This window comes from Toxorhynchites rutilus, chromosome 2, assembly GCF_029784135.1.
Source record: "Toxorhynchites rutilus septentrionalis strain SRP chromosome 2, ASM2978413v1, whole genome shotgun sequence".
NCBI lineage: Eukaryota > Metazoa > Arthropoda > Insecta > Diptera > Culicidae > Toxorhynchites > Toxorhynchites rutilus.
This window is the reverse complement of record NC_073745.1, coordinates 72,442,979-72,460,148: the sequence shown is the minus strand read 5'-3', so window position 1 is coordinate 72,460,148 and position 17,170 is coordinate 72,442,979. Positions and strand designations below refer to the sequence as shown.

Here is a 17,170-nt window from a genome sequence, read left to right as displayed (position 1 = left end):
ATTCCAAGAGACAATCGATAAATTTCATCAACATTTGCACAACAACATCACCACTTGCAGTTTCACTTAAGGAATGAGTAATACATTGTGATAGTCACATATCAAAATAAAGGTTCATTAATTTGAAGAATATGATACGAAGAACATATGCTAATGGTTTGGGAAAATAATCTTTAGAAACCTAATAACATTTGGAAACTTGAACATCTCGCGTATTTCGACATCCCTGTAGCTTGCTTTGGTCAAGGAATAACCAAAAAGAAGGGTAAAAAGCCAGTTGTTAGGTCTCGTCTCAGGCATCCACATCTTATCAATACTCACGACAACAATTACATCCAAAACGTGACAAAAAATTTCAACGCCACCACTTAGTTGCTTAACCGCCGTTCAACATTGTATAGAGACATAATGAGTAATAAAAGTAAATAATAAACAATAAAATAATACATGATATAATTTATCGAAAAAATCACTCGAGGACGTTTAACCTCAGGATAATAACGAATTGTGCGGAAATTATAATTATTTCTTTTCCAATTTTATCCTTGAGTATTTTGTATTTTATTGTCCAAATAGCTTCATCGGAGACTATCATTTAGTTTAGATTTTTATAATCTAAATTGTTTCAATTCAATTTGGTTATGAAGAATGGCATTCCGGGTAACCACCATTACATTGAGTAAATCGAAGTTGAAGGAATTACTCAATAAGAAACCACACGCTGGGCTTGATCACGAACGACACTTCACGGTGAAAACGAAATGATTTGTATGGAAGGTTATATGCACTTCATTTCGTTTTCACCGTGTGACGTTCGTGATCAGGCCCGATGATTTCAGTTTTTTTCGTCAGATTGGAAAGTTTGTTTACACATTATGAACCCGAAAAATAACTGAAGGCAGCTTTCACAAACTTCTGGTCTAGTTCAAGTGAAAGTAAAAAGAAGATTCAAACATTTTGGCTCGGCAGATGTAATACAAATTTTCTGCTTTTAATTCTCTTATAAAAATATCCAACATCTCGAAGTGAATGCGGTAAATCCATGCCGTCTGTTTCTTATCGTTCCGATTTGTTTTCCAGAGGGAGATTCCCATCGTCGTTTTCCCCCGCTGATCGGGCCTACCCTGGTCGTGATTGGTAAACTGCTGAATGGAATCATCGACACGTAAATAATGTAAACATAGTGTCCATGCAGACCGAACCCGACCGGGGTGAGTACACCGTTCACGTACACCGATCGTGGGGTTGCCCGGCTCGGGTGATGTAATCATTGTGGGTGGAGGGGTGTGTTTTGCCGATAGACTCACACACACACACACACACACACCTTATCGCGTTCGTTCGTTTCGAGGTTTCAGATTTGTCGAAAGCCCTTACCGTCGAGTGACTGTGCGAACACAGCACAGAAGAACGGGGACAAAATGGACAAATCAAGCGTTTTCACGTTATGTCATACACACAGCTGTCATTGAACGACCACTCATCTACTTAGTCTCCTTCCGACATTGCTGTTTGACAGTTCTCGGCTTTATATAAAAACAACCCCATCGTTGGGGGGTGGGCTGGCGGCATGCTCACATGCTTTGGTGCACCGAAAACGGAACGCTGAAGGGGTGGTGGGAGGTGTTTTATATACCACTTGCTGACTCTCTCCCTCTCTTCGTCCGTATGCTGTTGTTTGTTGTTGATGGTGAGAATTTGAGTTGATACCAATTTCCTCTCTATCTCTTGTTTTTCCCATGTTTCAGCGATGGTTCGAAAAGGGGAATGAGAGAACAGAAAACGCTCGAGGACGATAGTCACATGTTCACGGCGTTTCTCTGTGGTGTGTGGTTCACAGCAAGAGCGAGAGTGGGAGTGAGAGTGAGCGAAATGAGGATAGTGTTTTGGTGGAAATAATTTGCGGGAGGAAAACTTGTGGAGAGTTATGCTGTGCGACTCATCGTGGTGAGTGCCCAGGTCAAGGGAGAGAGTCCGCCGTTTAGGATAACGTGCGACCGGTCGCTTCTCCCGCTAAACAATCGTTAAGCGGTGAGATATGTAACGTGCGACAGATACAATCGAGTGGTGTTTCGTGTGGTTCCAAATTTCGCGTTCGTCTGTTGTGCAAGCGAAAAGAGGTCATTGCATTTCTATTGATCGATTTATGGGTATTACCTGGACCTGACCGGAAATGAGTTACCGCTATTTACGCTACCTTTCTCTTCCACTGGGGTGTAATACTTTGGAGGTGTAATGTAGCGTTGAATGGACAATGGTGGGTCACCCAACCACCCACCCGATGCTTGGTGTCCGGTGAAGATCCGGTGTTTGCAAATGATGCAAGACATGCTTTTCAATGAAACAGCGGGGGTGGTCGCGCAGACTGATTACTCGTTGGCGAAAAGGGGTTTAATTGCCTTTTAATGGGTTTATCGATTTGGGACTGAGGTTGGGTATGGAATGCTTCATGGGATTGCTGGTCTGCGGTCGTTGTTCGTTTCACTCTCGATGGAACAAGGGATATCTAAGTAGCAGCCGTGTCACAACAACTAGTGATTAGCTAATGGATCGATTAATTGCAGCAAATCTGCACCCTTTGATAATGAACAAAAATATCTCGACTTTACGTAACAAATTCAATGTGTTATGGGTGTGATTGAAAGCAAGAATCCTGTATATTTTAGTTCCTTATGTGAAATAGTTCGTAAAAAACATCTTTTGATTATTTCAGATAAATTTATTCTTTACCGTTGCCAAGTGCAGAATTATATTCTACAGCACTTCACTCTACACGTACAGAGGCGCAGTCATAAACAATCGCCATCAAGCACTTGGCTATTTCTTCGTCCTTCTGGCAGGCTCGCACTCACAAGAAACCATTCTAGAGCCAATGTTTGCCGTATGAAATTAATGCCCCAGGTCAGTGATTATTATCATACCCGTTGTTCCTCGATTGCGATCACATATATGCAAGCTGATGTACAGAAAGAGAACACCAAGCATGAGTAGACCGTGCCTCTCTTTCCCTTCACCCCCCAAGAAATTCTACTTCCGCTCGAACGAAAAAAAATAATGTTCCGCGATGGAAGATAATGAAAATGTTATTTCCGATTTTTATTATCGCTTCTTCCCGTTGTGTTTCGCTGTTTCGCTATCACAGTTGGAGTTCAGGTTGGACCAAGTATTCCGGTGTGACGGATCGATTTATACCCAACAACCTTCATCGAGTTCGGTGAGTTCCGTGAGTGAGCGATTAGATTTTACGAGCTGAATTAAATTTTTATCATCACTATTAAAGGCAGGCTACATGTGGAGCGAACTAGGACAATTTTCCGCTGCAATTGCAGAGCGAAAAGCGGGGAAAGATTTCCGCTGATAATGAAGCGGCGAGTGAAGGAAATTGTATCGTGAACCCTGCCAGGGCACGGACTTGCTGCTATGATTCTCGATAACTTGTGGCTGTAAATCAGCTGGCATTCCCTAATCCAAACTCGTGACGACAGCGGTTGTACTGGTCCCAAACCAAATACAGAGGAGGAAATGGAGCAATTATCGAGCTCCAATTCTTTTGAATGAGAAATATGAGATATAATTAAGTTTCAGAACAAACTCCAGCAATCAGTTGAAAGGATTTTTCGACCGTCCAGCAGAAAACGGTCGATGACGTATCCTGGTGTGTTTTCGTTGTATATACATATATACGGTCAAGAGTTCCATTGCTATGGTTACAGGTACTTGATAAACAGTTTTAATGCCACGTGCTTAAATATAACGTTCTGCTTGAACGGCGTTATTATTAATTTTATTTATGTTTAGTCATCGCTTCGGCTAGGACTGTTTGCCATGAACTGTGGTGTTCGGGAGAGACTAGTCTTAACCGAACACTGTTGTGTAATTACACCATTCACGGGCAGTGTGTCAAAAAACGCTTCATCACAGTGAGGGAGGTATCCACATTTTCAACCTTCTGGATTTCCCATTCAATAGAGATTTATTTACGGTTTTATTTACAAAATTTCTCAGTTTTTTCAAACGTTTCGGTTTAGGTTTAGTCGTTGGATATCGATGGTTTAACCTGTAATCGGGATTTAACAATTGAATTATTGAAAAGTTAACCTTTACTTTAAACTTAGTGGTAAGCTGAAGTTAATCTCTAATTTGATTGAAAGTCTTCTGTATTTCCGTATTATTTCCCGTCCGTTTTCCTCATAATATTGAACTTGGAGAAATACGAACTAGAAAGTAATCAGTTATTATTGGATCAACGACAAAAAGGGCGTAAATTCAGCTCAACAAAAAAATTCGAACAAAAAGATGCTCTTCCAGGCAAACTTAAAGCATGAATCGATACGGATGATTACCTCTATGATATGTCATTATAATAAAAATTCACTTTCAGACACAATCTTCGCTCAAGATGATTGATTAACTTGCAAATAACTTGATTCTCCGTGACATGAAATACATGTTTGGTACAGAAAAGTAAATATTTATTCATAAGTTTTAGTTTCAAAACGCCACCTGAGAATTTATTTTCATTTTCGCTTCACACCAACGGAACACGAAGCTTGATTCCGCAAACGCGAAATGTAGAATTAGGAATTGAAATATGTGTTTTAATTTTTTGGAACCCCCCTTCCATTCTAGAGGAGGGAGGGGTGTCATACCATTATAAAAACATTTCTCGTACCCAAAAACCCTCACATCCCAAATTCGGTTCCGTTTGCGTGATTGATTCTCGAGTAATGTAGCCTCCCCTTAGGGAAGGGGGAGAAGTGTCAAACCACCGTTTCTATGGTGGTTTGACACTTGACACTTGACACTTCTGTTTTGCCCCCTACAACCTCCATATACCGAAATCGGTTCCATTTGCGTGATTAGCTCTTGAGTTATGCAGAAACTTATGCTTCATCTGTATGATTCGTTTGCTTGATAAATTCTCTAATAATGCAAAAATTTGTGTTTCATTTGTATGTCAGCCCCACCTTAGAGAGGGGGGGGGGGAAGTCTCGAACTATCATAAGAACTCATTCAGGTTTCCAATTTTCCAGTTTTAAACACGACTACTCAATCCAACAATAATTCAGAGATTGAACTCAAATTTCAATGAGCTCATTATTAAAAGGCTATTAACATGTTGCTTTTCGCCAAATTCTCAGCTCTCTCATTCTGTCGTATGTACATAAGAGAATGAGATCGGTTTTCACTTCCGATTTCCTTTCTCTGCAATGTTCTTATGTTAAGAAGCATTATTCATTTTTTCTCTCGTTGCTATTCATAGAGAGTTCTATATCCACGATTCCTTGAACTTAGGTTCGTCAAAGCTACAGAACAGACGAATCACTAACTATTTATATTCCTAGAAATTTCTGAACCGATAAACTTAACTAGTATTTGTTATTCATATCGCATCTCCCACAAGGTAAATACAACTAAAAAAATCTGAATAAATCTAAAGGTGACCGTACACTGCTTGCCACGAGTTCAGTTTTTAACAGAAAAAAATTGGTTTAGATTTAGTACAAAAACGATTTTGTTTGTCACTCTTCAACAGTGACAAACAATTTCAAGCATCGATCATAGAAAAAATCGACTGAAATATTCAACGTAACGTAACGTTTGATTGAATGAAAAATTTCCCTTTTTCTAATGAATGTTTTTTCAATAATGCTTTTAATACCAAATCAGAAGGCAGTTTTGAGAATTCCAATAAATTCTGTACAAGATTCATTATTTATTATTCATTATTCGGCAATTTTTGCCTATTTTTTGCTTTTATTTAAATCGATTCTCTTAATTGACTTTCTCTTACGATAACCATGGCTTTCCACAGATTTTGTGCCACATAATTTCAATATGCAAAGAACATCAACCAATTATTTGTATTCAAAATTTAAAAAATTAAGAACTTCCAGGATGATATTTGAGAGAGTGTATATTTAATTTCCTACAAATCAAAAAAGAATTAACAAGCATGTTCCGGTTATGATTTATCTTCTGTTAATAAATTTTTTTTAATAATATCTGGTATCCGGCCGGACACCAAATATTGACCGGATAGGAAGGATACCGAATATCCGTTTCATCTCTAGATTAGACTGTTGTTGAGTGCTCCCCGGTTGGAAAATAACTGCGTGCTCCTCGTTGCCAGGCCTTTCTGCCAGCTGATAGGAGAATCACAAAGGCGTGAAGGTTGTGATGCAGTTTTCGCTTCTCTTCAGGAACTGAACAAAGGATATTAACCTATTCACCTAAAATGAAATTTTCGGACACACATAATGCTATTTCACAACACAACTGAGCGTTTAAAGCGCCCTATGATATGCAACTGCACAGCGTGAAAACGTGAGGTACAACCATAATAGCATAACAACAATAACATAACAACGTACAACTATAATAGGAACAGACAAGCTCTGCTTTTTTCAGCTTTGCAACGATTTCGTACAACCATAATAAAAACAGAGCAGCTATCGATATTGCGATAATCGGCACGTAGATGTAAAACTGTACCAATTATGGTTATACAAAAATCCATGTTTATTTTTATGAAATTGTATAAATTGGTCGAATCACAACATCAAGAAGGTGGTAATGTATGCGTCTACACTGTGTTTGCATCGAAACAGCCACTTCACAGCATAAAAATCTCATTATTTTGACCGCATATATCTTAGCAAAATGCTAAGAAGCAAGCACCAATGGGACACACTATTTTCAAACTAAATTTTTCAACAAAAGAGTAATGTTTCGCATGGAATCAAGTACCAAAATCAACAAATAAGAGATTTCTGATGTTTAAAAATCATATTAGAGCCTTTAAAATTAATTCATGTTTTTGAAACTAATAAAAAACTCACTCGTATTACCATAATAGGTATTATTGCGATGATAGGTATTTCTACCCTATAACAGTTCCTTAGGGTGCCCAGAAGCGCACTTGTCCGGGTTCTCACAATGATCATAGATCTTATTGAAAAAGCGAAACATTTTCTAAACTCAAAGACTTTTGCAACTGGATGAGGTTATGCTTAATTTCTAAACGGTGCTCATTTCGACCTTCAAGGTCCTTTTTTCCAATATCTCTCATAGCATTATAGAAAATTTTCTAGGGTATAATGTTTAGAAGAAATGTGTTTACCCAATGTCGTAAATGTGAAGAAAGCTACCATTATGCCTCATAAAACCGTCTGTTACTGAATGTGTGCTCAAGGATCAGTCACGTTAATTTGCAGTAAATGGTGACTGATAGTGATACGTTTCGTACACAGGACAGTGTCTAGACGATGTCCTGGAACGCGCCCAACGCGTCTGCGTTTCATGTCAATCATCATTGCTGATCATGGGAGGGTCGCCAACATCATTGCAAGCATCAACCAAGGCCAAGGCGAGACGCGGCCTACAAACCAACACGCATGCAGCTGGAAATATTGGAAAATTTTCCTTCAAGTGGAATCTGTGCAAGCGTTTACTATACTCCACGACGCGCGATAATTACGGAACTAGGGGAAAAGGGGGGAATTTGGACCACCTAAGCAAATCGCCTAATATTTCCAAACCAATACGGTCTAAATAAAAAAAATGTCACATTGTATACTGAGCTACACTTGTTTTCTCTCAATACATAATGTTTAATCATTATATAAAGCTTCAATCTACCAAATATATCATAAAATAAAAGAGATGTTTTTTGGACATTCAAATTTGATGCGGGGTGATTTGGATAGTCTGTGGGGTGATTTGGTCCAGTGTGTGTTTCATCGAAAAAAACATACTTATGTTTATGTAAAATATTTTGGGGTAATGTTACAATTAGTAACAATGTTTTGGGATCGATACCAGGTGTCTTGGCCAGATTCCAGACCAGATAAGTTGGATTGACACCATCTCGAATTCTGCATGAATCTATTCGCTGTTGGTCGAGCATTTTCAAACACTTTTGATGCTTGGTCAACGAAAATCCGTTCTCGATGGCCTGCGTTGCTCTTTCAAGCTCCTCCTGCTTCCAACGTTGTCTGTCCATCCTCTTTTTGTATTTCAGAGGCATCTGGAATCAATTAGACCCCACACAACACGCAAAAATTAAAATGCAATTAATTTCATTTATTGTTATCAAACTTACAGTTTCGCTACATCAAATTGTTTCTCTTCTGTAGGCGAACAGAACTGTACTGCACAATACATGAAAAGTTTGTTTAATAAGCGGGAAAAACCTTAAAACCACTATCGGAAAATTCACATTTTTTGACGATCAAAGTGCTTGCTGTGTTTATGCTACCGTTTCCCTCTACTTGTGAAGTTTTACCAAAGGTTTTTTACTAAGGTACATACGGTTCAACAATAGAAGGAAATGACATTATAAAAAATCCAAGTTGAGCCGTAATTTTTTAGATAAGGGGTGGTCACAATCACCCCGTGTTAGCCTACCGTTTATATTTTACCAGCATACACTTCCGCATTTACACTTGGTGTCCCAAGTGCTTGAAAGTGGGCGTGTCACTCATTAAAACATGATCGCTCGAATCGCCTGGTTGCATCAACATTCGCATCGCTGGAAATCTAATGGAATTGATTCTAACCTGACAAATGATATATCCTTTGGTGTTGATAATCTTGTGTGACTGTAACCCCTTGGTACTGGGATATATTCGCGTGTAAATTTAGTGCCTCGAGCAGGTCGATGCCGGGGGTCAGAGCGCCACCTGTGGGGGAAACAGAGAAGTGGAAGAAGATATAATTAAAACGAGGTTATGATATGGAATTTAGATTGTATGTATCGATTTTTGACACGTCATGCTTTATAAACAGAATACACGTATGAATGAGTAGTCTGCCCTGAACACGCGATAATAATCGACTCGTTTCCTATCTGTTTAATCGTCAATCGTGATTATGTTTTCATGTTCCCAAAGTACGGCATAGCTGTCGTCCTCAACCGCAGTCATTCCGCCGTCGTTCTGTTCTTGTTCTGAAACCGGGCTGAAAAATTCAACTTGGATTGCATCGTTTCCCACATTTCCAAACAACGACCACTTTTAATTTATTCGATTGTTAGCTTTTGCCTTTCGGTTCCCTTCCGTGAGCCGTGCGGATACATCGCCTGTCCCAACACAGGGCGGCGGTTCGGCTGGTGGGAAGCAGAAGCAAAGCTCGCGACATGAGCGAGAAGTACATGTGTAAAAGTAATTTATTGGTTGTCTTTAGGACACTTTGAAGCAGCCGCCGGGAGGTACTCTTTCTCTCAACGAGATGAAATTGTTTTGTCGAAAAGGAACAGAGGATGACACCGTTCGATGTTGGCGCCTTGTCGTGTTGCCGTACGAGGCGTCCGACGGAAAAAGGAAATGTTTTTAATCTGGTTAAAAATGGGACTGAAAAACGCAATCTTATCAGAATGAGTCAATGCTTTGAAATGGAGACAATTCACTTCGATTGAAACGCGCAAAGTGCGGAAACGATTCCGATCCGCAGACAGAAATGCAAAAATATAATCACACACGCTGAGTGTTACATTGTTCAAGAAATTCGTAGACAATCTAACCGCGTTTTCATCGATACCAAATCTCGAATGAACGAGATGAATGGATGAACGTGATGGCATCGAACCGCGAAAAACATGATCTCGTCGATCTAGTGCGGGAATGAGGGAAGAAGGGTACCAACAAAAGTGACGTGACGATTCAATCGTGTGCGTGTCGGACGCTGCTCGGTCTAGGTTGATTTACAGACGACAATCAGCGGAAACCGAAACCAAAAGCTGATATCGCTAGCAGTCTTCAATCACCACTTAAGCGAGTGTTCACAGAACATAACCTGAGTCGGGTTTTCGCGATCACGCGATGTCTTGCACGCGTCTGGATGTAATGCGGTACATATGTGAAACTGCGGGAAGGCGCACATTCGCCTGGCTATAAATAACAGTATCGGAATAAATTTGGCATTAAAGTGGCACAACTAGAGCGATCCTGTCTGAAAAGTTTGCTAACGGTGTATAGGGCGCAAGTGTGTGTGTGTGTGTGTGTGTGTGTTTGTGTGGTGTGGGAATTATGTCTAGCATGTTGGTGAAAATTGAATTTTGCAGCGATGAAAGACACGCAAAACGGCTAATGTCACAACATGGGGGACTTGTATTCCTCCATATGCATAAATGCATGCTGGCAAGCATAAATGCGTGTATCTACTGAATGACGAAACGCGACGTTGATGCCTAATTTAATTTTAATTCATGTTATCCGTTTGTACTTGGCTGGTGCTGATGAGGAAAACGAGGTTTCCGTTTGGTTGAGGGAAACAACAAGTTAGAAAGCGTGATTCAAGATTGCTACTTATTCTCATAGTGGTTGATTGCCTTAGAGCAATTCAACGTCAAATGACGAAACGATGAGACTTGATCATCTGCGGTTTGGATGAAACTTCGCATAGGTTTCCGGTATAGAACAATAAATATTTGCAGGCGTGGAAAAAATATTTGCGACTTAACAGTAATTATTGAAAATGACATGAGTATCAGGTTGAAGAAAACTAAATTACTAATTTTTACGTAAAGTTTTTTGCATATTTATAATGATGCAATCCATGACGAGTATGTACCGTTTTCTCCGACGGATTTTAGAAACTTCGGGCCCTGATGTCAAAAATTGGGAATTTTACCCTTGGGGAGCAGTTCATGGTAGATGGTTCCAGCAAGTCCCACTAAATACTCAACACCAACTTATTGGCTTTATCACCGTTTGCCGTGTCTGATTAACGTCAGCGATTCAGCGTCTATTCGCAAATGGAAATTCGATTCATGAGTTTTTTTGCTTTTTCTCGGGTGGAAGGCGTTAACCGTTCTTTTGTCTTGCGTCTTGTCGATTACCGTTGTTACGATGTCGTCCGCGAAGCCCACGATCTCCACACCTTTGAGTAGCTTCAGCGATAGTACACCGTCGTACATCGTGTTCCAAAGCTTTGGAGCTAGTATGGAACCTTGTGGAACACCCGCCGAGATGTCCTTCAGTATCTGTCCCCTGTCTGTGTTGTATACCAGGATCCGAATCTGGGAATTTCATTCAACATTCAACATTTTCAACAATCCGTGATCAACCTCCGTGCATTTCACCAGTCTGTTGAGAACAACTCTCTCCAAGGGCTTTCCTAAAGAATCCAGCAAACAAATAGGCCTCTACGATGCTGGATCTCCAGGAGGCTTTTCTCGTAACCAGCACCAATTTTTGTGTCTTCCATTTCGCAGGGAAGAGACTGCCGTCCAGGTATTTCTGCAGCACCATTCTGAACATGCCGGGGGAAGCAAGGATCGCCGATTTCAAGGCCACGTTGAGGATTCCATCGGGGCCAGGTGCGTCTTTCACCTTTTAACCTTTTGCCACCGCGATGAGTTCTTCGTTCTTACCGTATAGTGTGGGTGGCCACCTCGTGCTGCGGAAAGATTCCTTCACGATGACCTCTAGTTTCCCCGGACATAATTCCATGGGAGTCGTTGAACCACGGAATTTTACCATCAATATTTAATATGCTCCACCCCAAAGATTTGCTCCTACGTATCTCCCGTTTGAGGGCGGCTCTGGTCTCACGGAACAACGCCAGTGCTCCTTTCCTTCTACATCGGTTCGTGCCCTCTGGACTTTTCTTCGGGCTCGTAGACAGTTAGCGTGGAGGAGTGTCTCGTTTCACCAGTATGCAGCGTGTCATTCCGTCGGGTCCATCTTTCTCGGCATCGCTGTGTGGCATGCCTTCACCAATGTTCCTGTGAGCTCGTCGGCGCTCAGACTAGGGGTTCTGCTGTCTATGCATAGTGCTTCGACGGAAAGCTCTTTGCCAAAACCTTTGTCCTCCACTTCCGCTCACAGGTTCTTGTTCTCCGTAATACCGCAGGATTCCGTTGGCTGACACTGTACAGAATAGCCTGGTGATCGCTATGTGTGTATCTCTCCGACACACTCCACTTCGTGTTCGCCATCAGTGATGTACTGCAGAAAGTAACATCGATGATGGATTCGTGGCCATCCTTCCGAAAGGCGCTGCTGGTGCCTACGTTCAGAAGTGTGACATCTAGTTTTGCTATGGCTTCTAGTAGACTGTACTCTCTGACGTTGATACATCTGATTCCCCATTCCTCAGCCCAAGCGTCGAAGTATCTTCCGATGATCTGATTATCTGTGGGTATGTGCAGCATCTTATGAAACTGCTCCGCTGGCCATCTTGAGGGTGCATAGCAGCTATACATGAAGATTCCGTTGATTTTGGCGATCACGAAACCTTCCTGCTCTCTACTACTTCTCTACTACTTCTTGGATGGGGTTCCTTCCCATCACCAGTATTGCAGCCATCCCTGGCAGATAAACCTTGTTCGCAGCGTCTCTCAAGAGCCGTATCGAGGCCGTTTGTGTCCCACCGTGCGCCTTTCTCAACCGGAATGTCATCGGCACACCACCAATGTCACAATGTGTTTGCAATGCACTTTGCAGTTTCTTAACCATCGTGATCTCGTCCAAATACCGGCATTCGATAATTGACTCTTGGGAGAGAGCTCTCACTTTCGCCTCCTCACCTGACGTCAACGTTACCGCCGTCGGAAGCGGCGGTGTCTCGCACGCAAACCTGGGATCCACTGATTGCCCGGTTAGTTTGAAACATAGGATACGATCCTTTAGCAATGTCCGACTGAGCTCTAGCGAGCGTCGGACGGCATACGTCTGCCCGGGGCGTCACGTTTGCCTGGGGCGATACGTTTTCCCGGTTAATTCTTGTTTTGAAATACAATACCGCGCCACAATATTTATAGCCTACTACACTTTTTATGAGTGGTGGTTTCTGTTGCAGTCGTTTTCTCCTGCGCTTTATTCCGGCAATCGTGACCAGCTTGTGTATTGTTCTCGAGAGAACAATAATGAATCAAGAATCTTCGGCCGCTTCCATAAAACTACCGCCTTTTTCAGGGCAACAAAACATTTACTAGAGAATTATTTCGAAAAGTTCGATGCATTCTGAGGTATTATTCGAAATAATAAAAAGCATTTGATTTTTATTTTTAACTCTAAACCTACCACGAGGGGTCAAATGACCCATTTAAAGCTTTTAGTCAAAATTTTCTGGCAAATTACATTGTCACAACATCATTTGCCTACAGTACTTTTATTAAAACATGCATCGAATGTATTTTTCAGTGTTTACTCCTCTCTCGTAATTTTTTTTTACTGAGAAATATATGTAATCTGCCCTAACAACCGCAACGGGTTATTTGCATTGTTTGCTATTGCTTTATATATTTTGTTGTATTTGTGAATGAATAGTGAATGATCAAAATTAATTGTATTGCTGACTATCCAAGCGAGCTAACAGTAACCATTCCAAGCTACAGTACTATTTTGCGTGTCAAAAATTATAATTTCAATATTTTGCTAATAATTGTTATCCCAAAATGTCAAAATATACAGGAGAAATATGGTATGCCACGTTTCTCAACAAAATTATATAAATCGAGTAATTGTTCACGAACTATTTATAAAGGGTCACTTGACCCGCTATGGTAGGAATAGGTATACAGGAAACATCGGTAGGTTTAGTGTTAAGGAATTGATTTGTATTTTATATCGGGAGAGAGCTTGTGTTGGTTGTGACATTTCTTGATCCATCACTCAATTTTCGCGAATTCTTGCATTGTTTCCGGGTTAAAAGTGGCGTAAAAATATGGCGCATTTCAAACCGTATGTGAAGAAGACATGTTCCAACAAAATGCAGTATTTTGAGAGCTGTGTTCTTAGGTTGAAAACTGAAAAGGGAAATTTATTCCGCTGCGGTTGCTATCGCCTCCTACTCCACCATACAATCGATTTGGTTCGGCGTTTTCTGTTGCACCTTTCTGTTGTTCTGTTGAAAGGTGCTGCATAGTGCAATTTGTGGATTATTTATTTAGAAATGATGTTTTGAGAGTGGTGGAGATGTAATTTAGCGAAGAGATACTGAAACATTGGTTGAAAAATTCAATAAGTTCAGTGTTTCAGAGTCGCGACAACTCAACAGCACATGTTAATGCTGAGGCTAAAATAAAAGCGTGTGGCAAGTGCAAGCATTTAGTTAACCTGCATTACATGTGTACTGTATAAAAATATGAATGCAACGCAAAATAATGCAAAATAATGAACTATGAACTTTTAAACGCTCACAACTCGACCATTTCTCGATAGATCGCAGAGATGTCTGAATTAATTGATTGAAGATATTTCTATGCATCACAATAAATAAGATTATATACTTTTTGAAACAAACGATTTATAATTGTAAAATAGAAAAGCTTGTTCGAAGCTCCCGCATCGTTTATTACTGTTGTGGGTTGATAAGACTAATTGGAATTGCTATTGAATTGGTTGGCAAAAATAGAGTTAATCCACAAAATCTAAAAAAAAATAGGAAGAAATCGATTTTTTATTTTTTCTCGACATTTTTGCCAATTGACGGATATCGCGCCAACTCGTCTATAAGATTGGCATGACCCTCTCAGAATTTAATGAAACTTTCTGGGCGTGAAGAGCTTACATAATGAGGCAACTTGGCACACTTGGTTTTCCGAAAATTTATCTAGACTAGCATATGGAAAGGGCTAAATATTTTTGATCATTTTATGATAAAAATTTTTTTACTCGAAAATGGTAAGTCCTACAAATACGATATCTAAAAATAATTGAATTTTCAGAAAAAAATACTGAAAAAATATTTTTTAAAGTTCTACACTGAAAAAAATCGATTTCAAAAACTAAAAGTCGATTTTCTAAAAATTGTCATCTCAGATTTTGATGAAATGGTAGATAAACTGTAGATAAATATGTGCCCTATAACTCTTCCATACATCGCAACTTTTTCCTAACGAAAACTTTTTCAAGATTTTTTCTTGAAAATTTTCTATTTTGTTTTTTGTACAGCTATAGAAAAAATACATAACAGGTAGAAATGGATTTTTAGTGACCCTTGGATGCCGAAGTACCGTTTTCAGCTTGTTTTTGTAGTCAAATATAATATGTTTCAATTCAGAGAGCAACGACAGCTCTCAAACAATAACCATCTGCCAAAAATCTGTTGATCGGTTCGATACCAGACCGAATAGTTGTTGTAGATTTAGGTATCTATTAGGAGTCACTATAAGTCACTGTAGATACGATAATAATAATGAATGGATTGTATAGATACCTAACGGCTCTGCAGTTGTTTGAAAAATACCAGATAAAGAGCATTATTTTGTTTCTGCGTAATCATCCCATCTATTACTTTGAGCAGGATTAAGATATTGACATGTTCTGCATCGCAAAATGTGGGTATTGATAAGCTCTAAAAGTCGTACGAAGACCATTTTGATGTAGAATTTTGAATATAAAAGGTAGAGTAAAAAAACCCGTTTTTTCATATTTACCCTAATGCAACTCAGATAGAAGGCGCTAAAAACAACTTTGTGGGAGATATTTATTGTTTAGACAGAAAAAAACTGTCTTAGACAAAGTTATTAGATATGATAGAGCGCTCATTTTCATGTTATCAAAAATAGCGTGACCAAAATTGTCGATGAAATGAAAAATATAACTTTCTTATCTTTATAAATAGAGATAAATATAGTTCATCAATGTTGTAGCTCCAGTTATTTTAAACAACTTTGTAGAACAAAGTTTTTTTATATATTTAAAAATAATCGATTTAACGCTTTTTTCTAAGTTGCATTAGGGTGACCATGAAAAACGTTTTTTTTGCTTTAACTTATATATTTCAAATTCTACATCAAAACTGTCTTCATACGACTTTTAGAGCTTATTGATACCAACATTTTGCTATGCAGAACTTGTCTATATCTTAATCCTACTCAAGGTTGTTGATGGTTTTTTACCCAAAAACTCATGATTTCAATTTTAATTTACTCAAACACAAAAAATAACATTGTTTTGAAAATCACAAATCATGTAGAGTGAAATATGCTCTTTCAAATGCCGCCAATAAACTTTTTTTACGTTTGCCCCAGAAAGAATGACTAACAAATGAAAAGAGCATGTTTTTTGGGAAGAAATATTAATAATTTTGAGTAAAGTTGAGATATTGACAAGTTCTGCACCGAAAAATGTTAGTATTAGTAGGTTCTAAAAGTCTTTCGAAGACAGTAAAATTTAAACCATAAAAGTTAGAGCAAAAAAACAGTTTTTTTTCATGGTGACCCTAACGTAACTTAGAAAAAAAGCGCTATATCGGTTATTTCAAGAGATAGAGAAAAACTTTGGAGCTACACCATTGTCGAACTATGTTTACCTCTATCTATAAAGATAAGAAAGTTAGATTTTTTGTTTCATCGAAAATTTTGGTCACCCTATTTTTGATAACATCAACGAGCGCTCTATCATGAGTAACAACTTTGTCTAAGACAATTTTTGTCTAGAGAATAACTGTCGAGCTCTAGATGCTAATTTCCACTTAAATACATCTCCTGGACCATTGTGCAATGGTATCAGTTTTGGTACTACTCCATTTATACTCAGCCGAAATTTTCTAACTATTGCCAACACTACCACACGTATGCATTACCGAACTTCCGGAAAACTTTTTTGCCTTAAATATGCACAAATTACGATGTATGGAAAAGTTGTAGGGTACATATTTATCTACAATTTATCTATCATTTCATCAAAATCTGAGAAGACCATTTTGAGGAAATCGACTTTTAGTTTTTGAAATCGATTTTTTTCAGAGTAGAATTGAAAAAAAAAATTTTCCAGTATTTTTTTTCTGAAAATTTAATTATTTTCCTAAAACTCTTCCATAGATCACTTTTTTGTAGAACTTACCATTTTCGAGTAAAAAAACCCTATATCATGGAGGTTGTCGGGTGAGATTTGAAATATTTTTTCGGTTAGATCTTGTTTCTAATATAATCTCAGGATAGTTTTACCACTAAACATCTATATAACCTTCTAACGGATCTGACTCAAGAATTCGATTGTCCGATGAAAGTATTTGAGCGGCAAAAGCTAAACACACAATGATTCAATAAATCAAGCGGACAATCTACAGAAAAAAAAGCAGTAAACTGCCGACGGATGGAGATCATTTGAGGGGCAACAATGTTGAGGCGCTTATGTTGGACATCCACCTGGAATGGAAAGATGCGCCTGAGTTATGATGGTGACGTATACTGTCTTCCCAATCGGATCATCAAAAG

General features: G+C 39.1%; 1 protein-coding gene across 5 annotated transcripts in view; it reads right to left on the bottom strand.

The window, feature by feature from the left end:
• LOC129770509 (protein kinase C-binding protein NELL1-like) overlaps positions 1–17,170 on the bottom strand; it is a 309,088-nt gene that overhangs the window by 93,046 nt on the left and 198,872 nt on the right. For all 5 annotated transcript variants that reach the window (XM_055773395.1, XM_055773397.1, XM_055773396.1 and 2 more), the window contains one exon: positions 8,562–8,684. In XM_055773395.1, the coding sequence (XP_055629370.1) occupies positions 8,562–8,684 (123 nt within the window). The remainder of the gene's footprint in view (positions 1–8,561; positions 8,685–17,170) is intronic.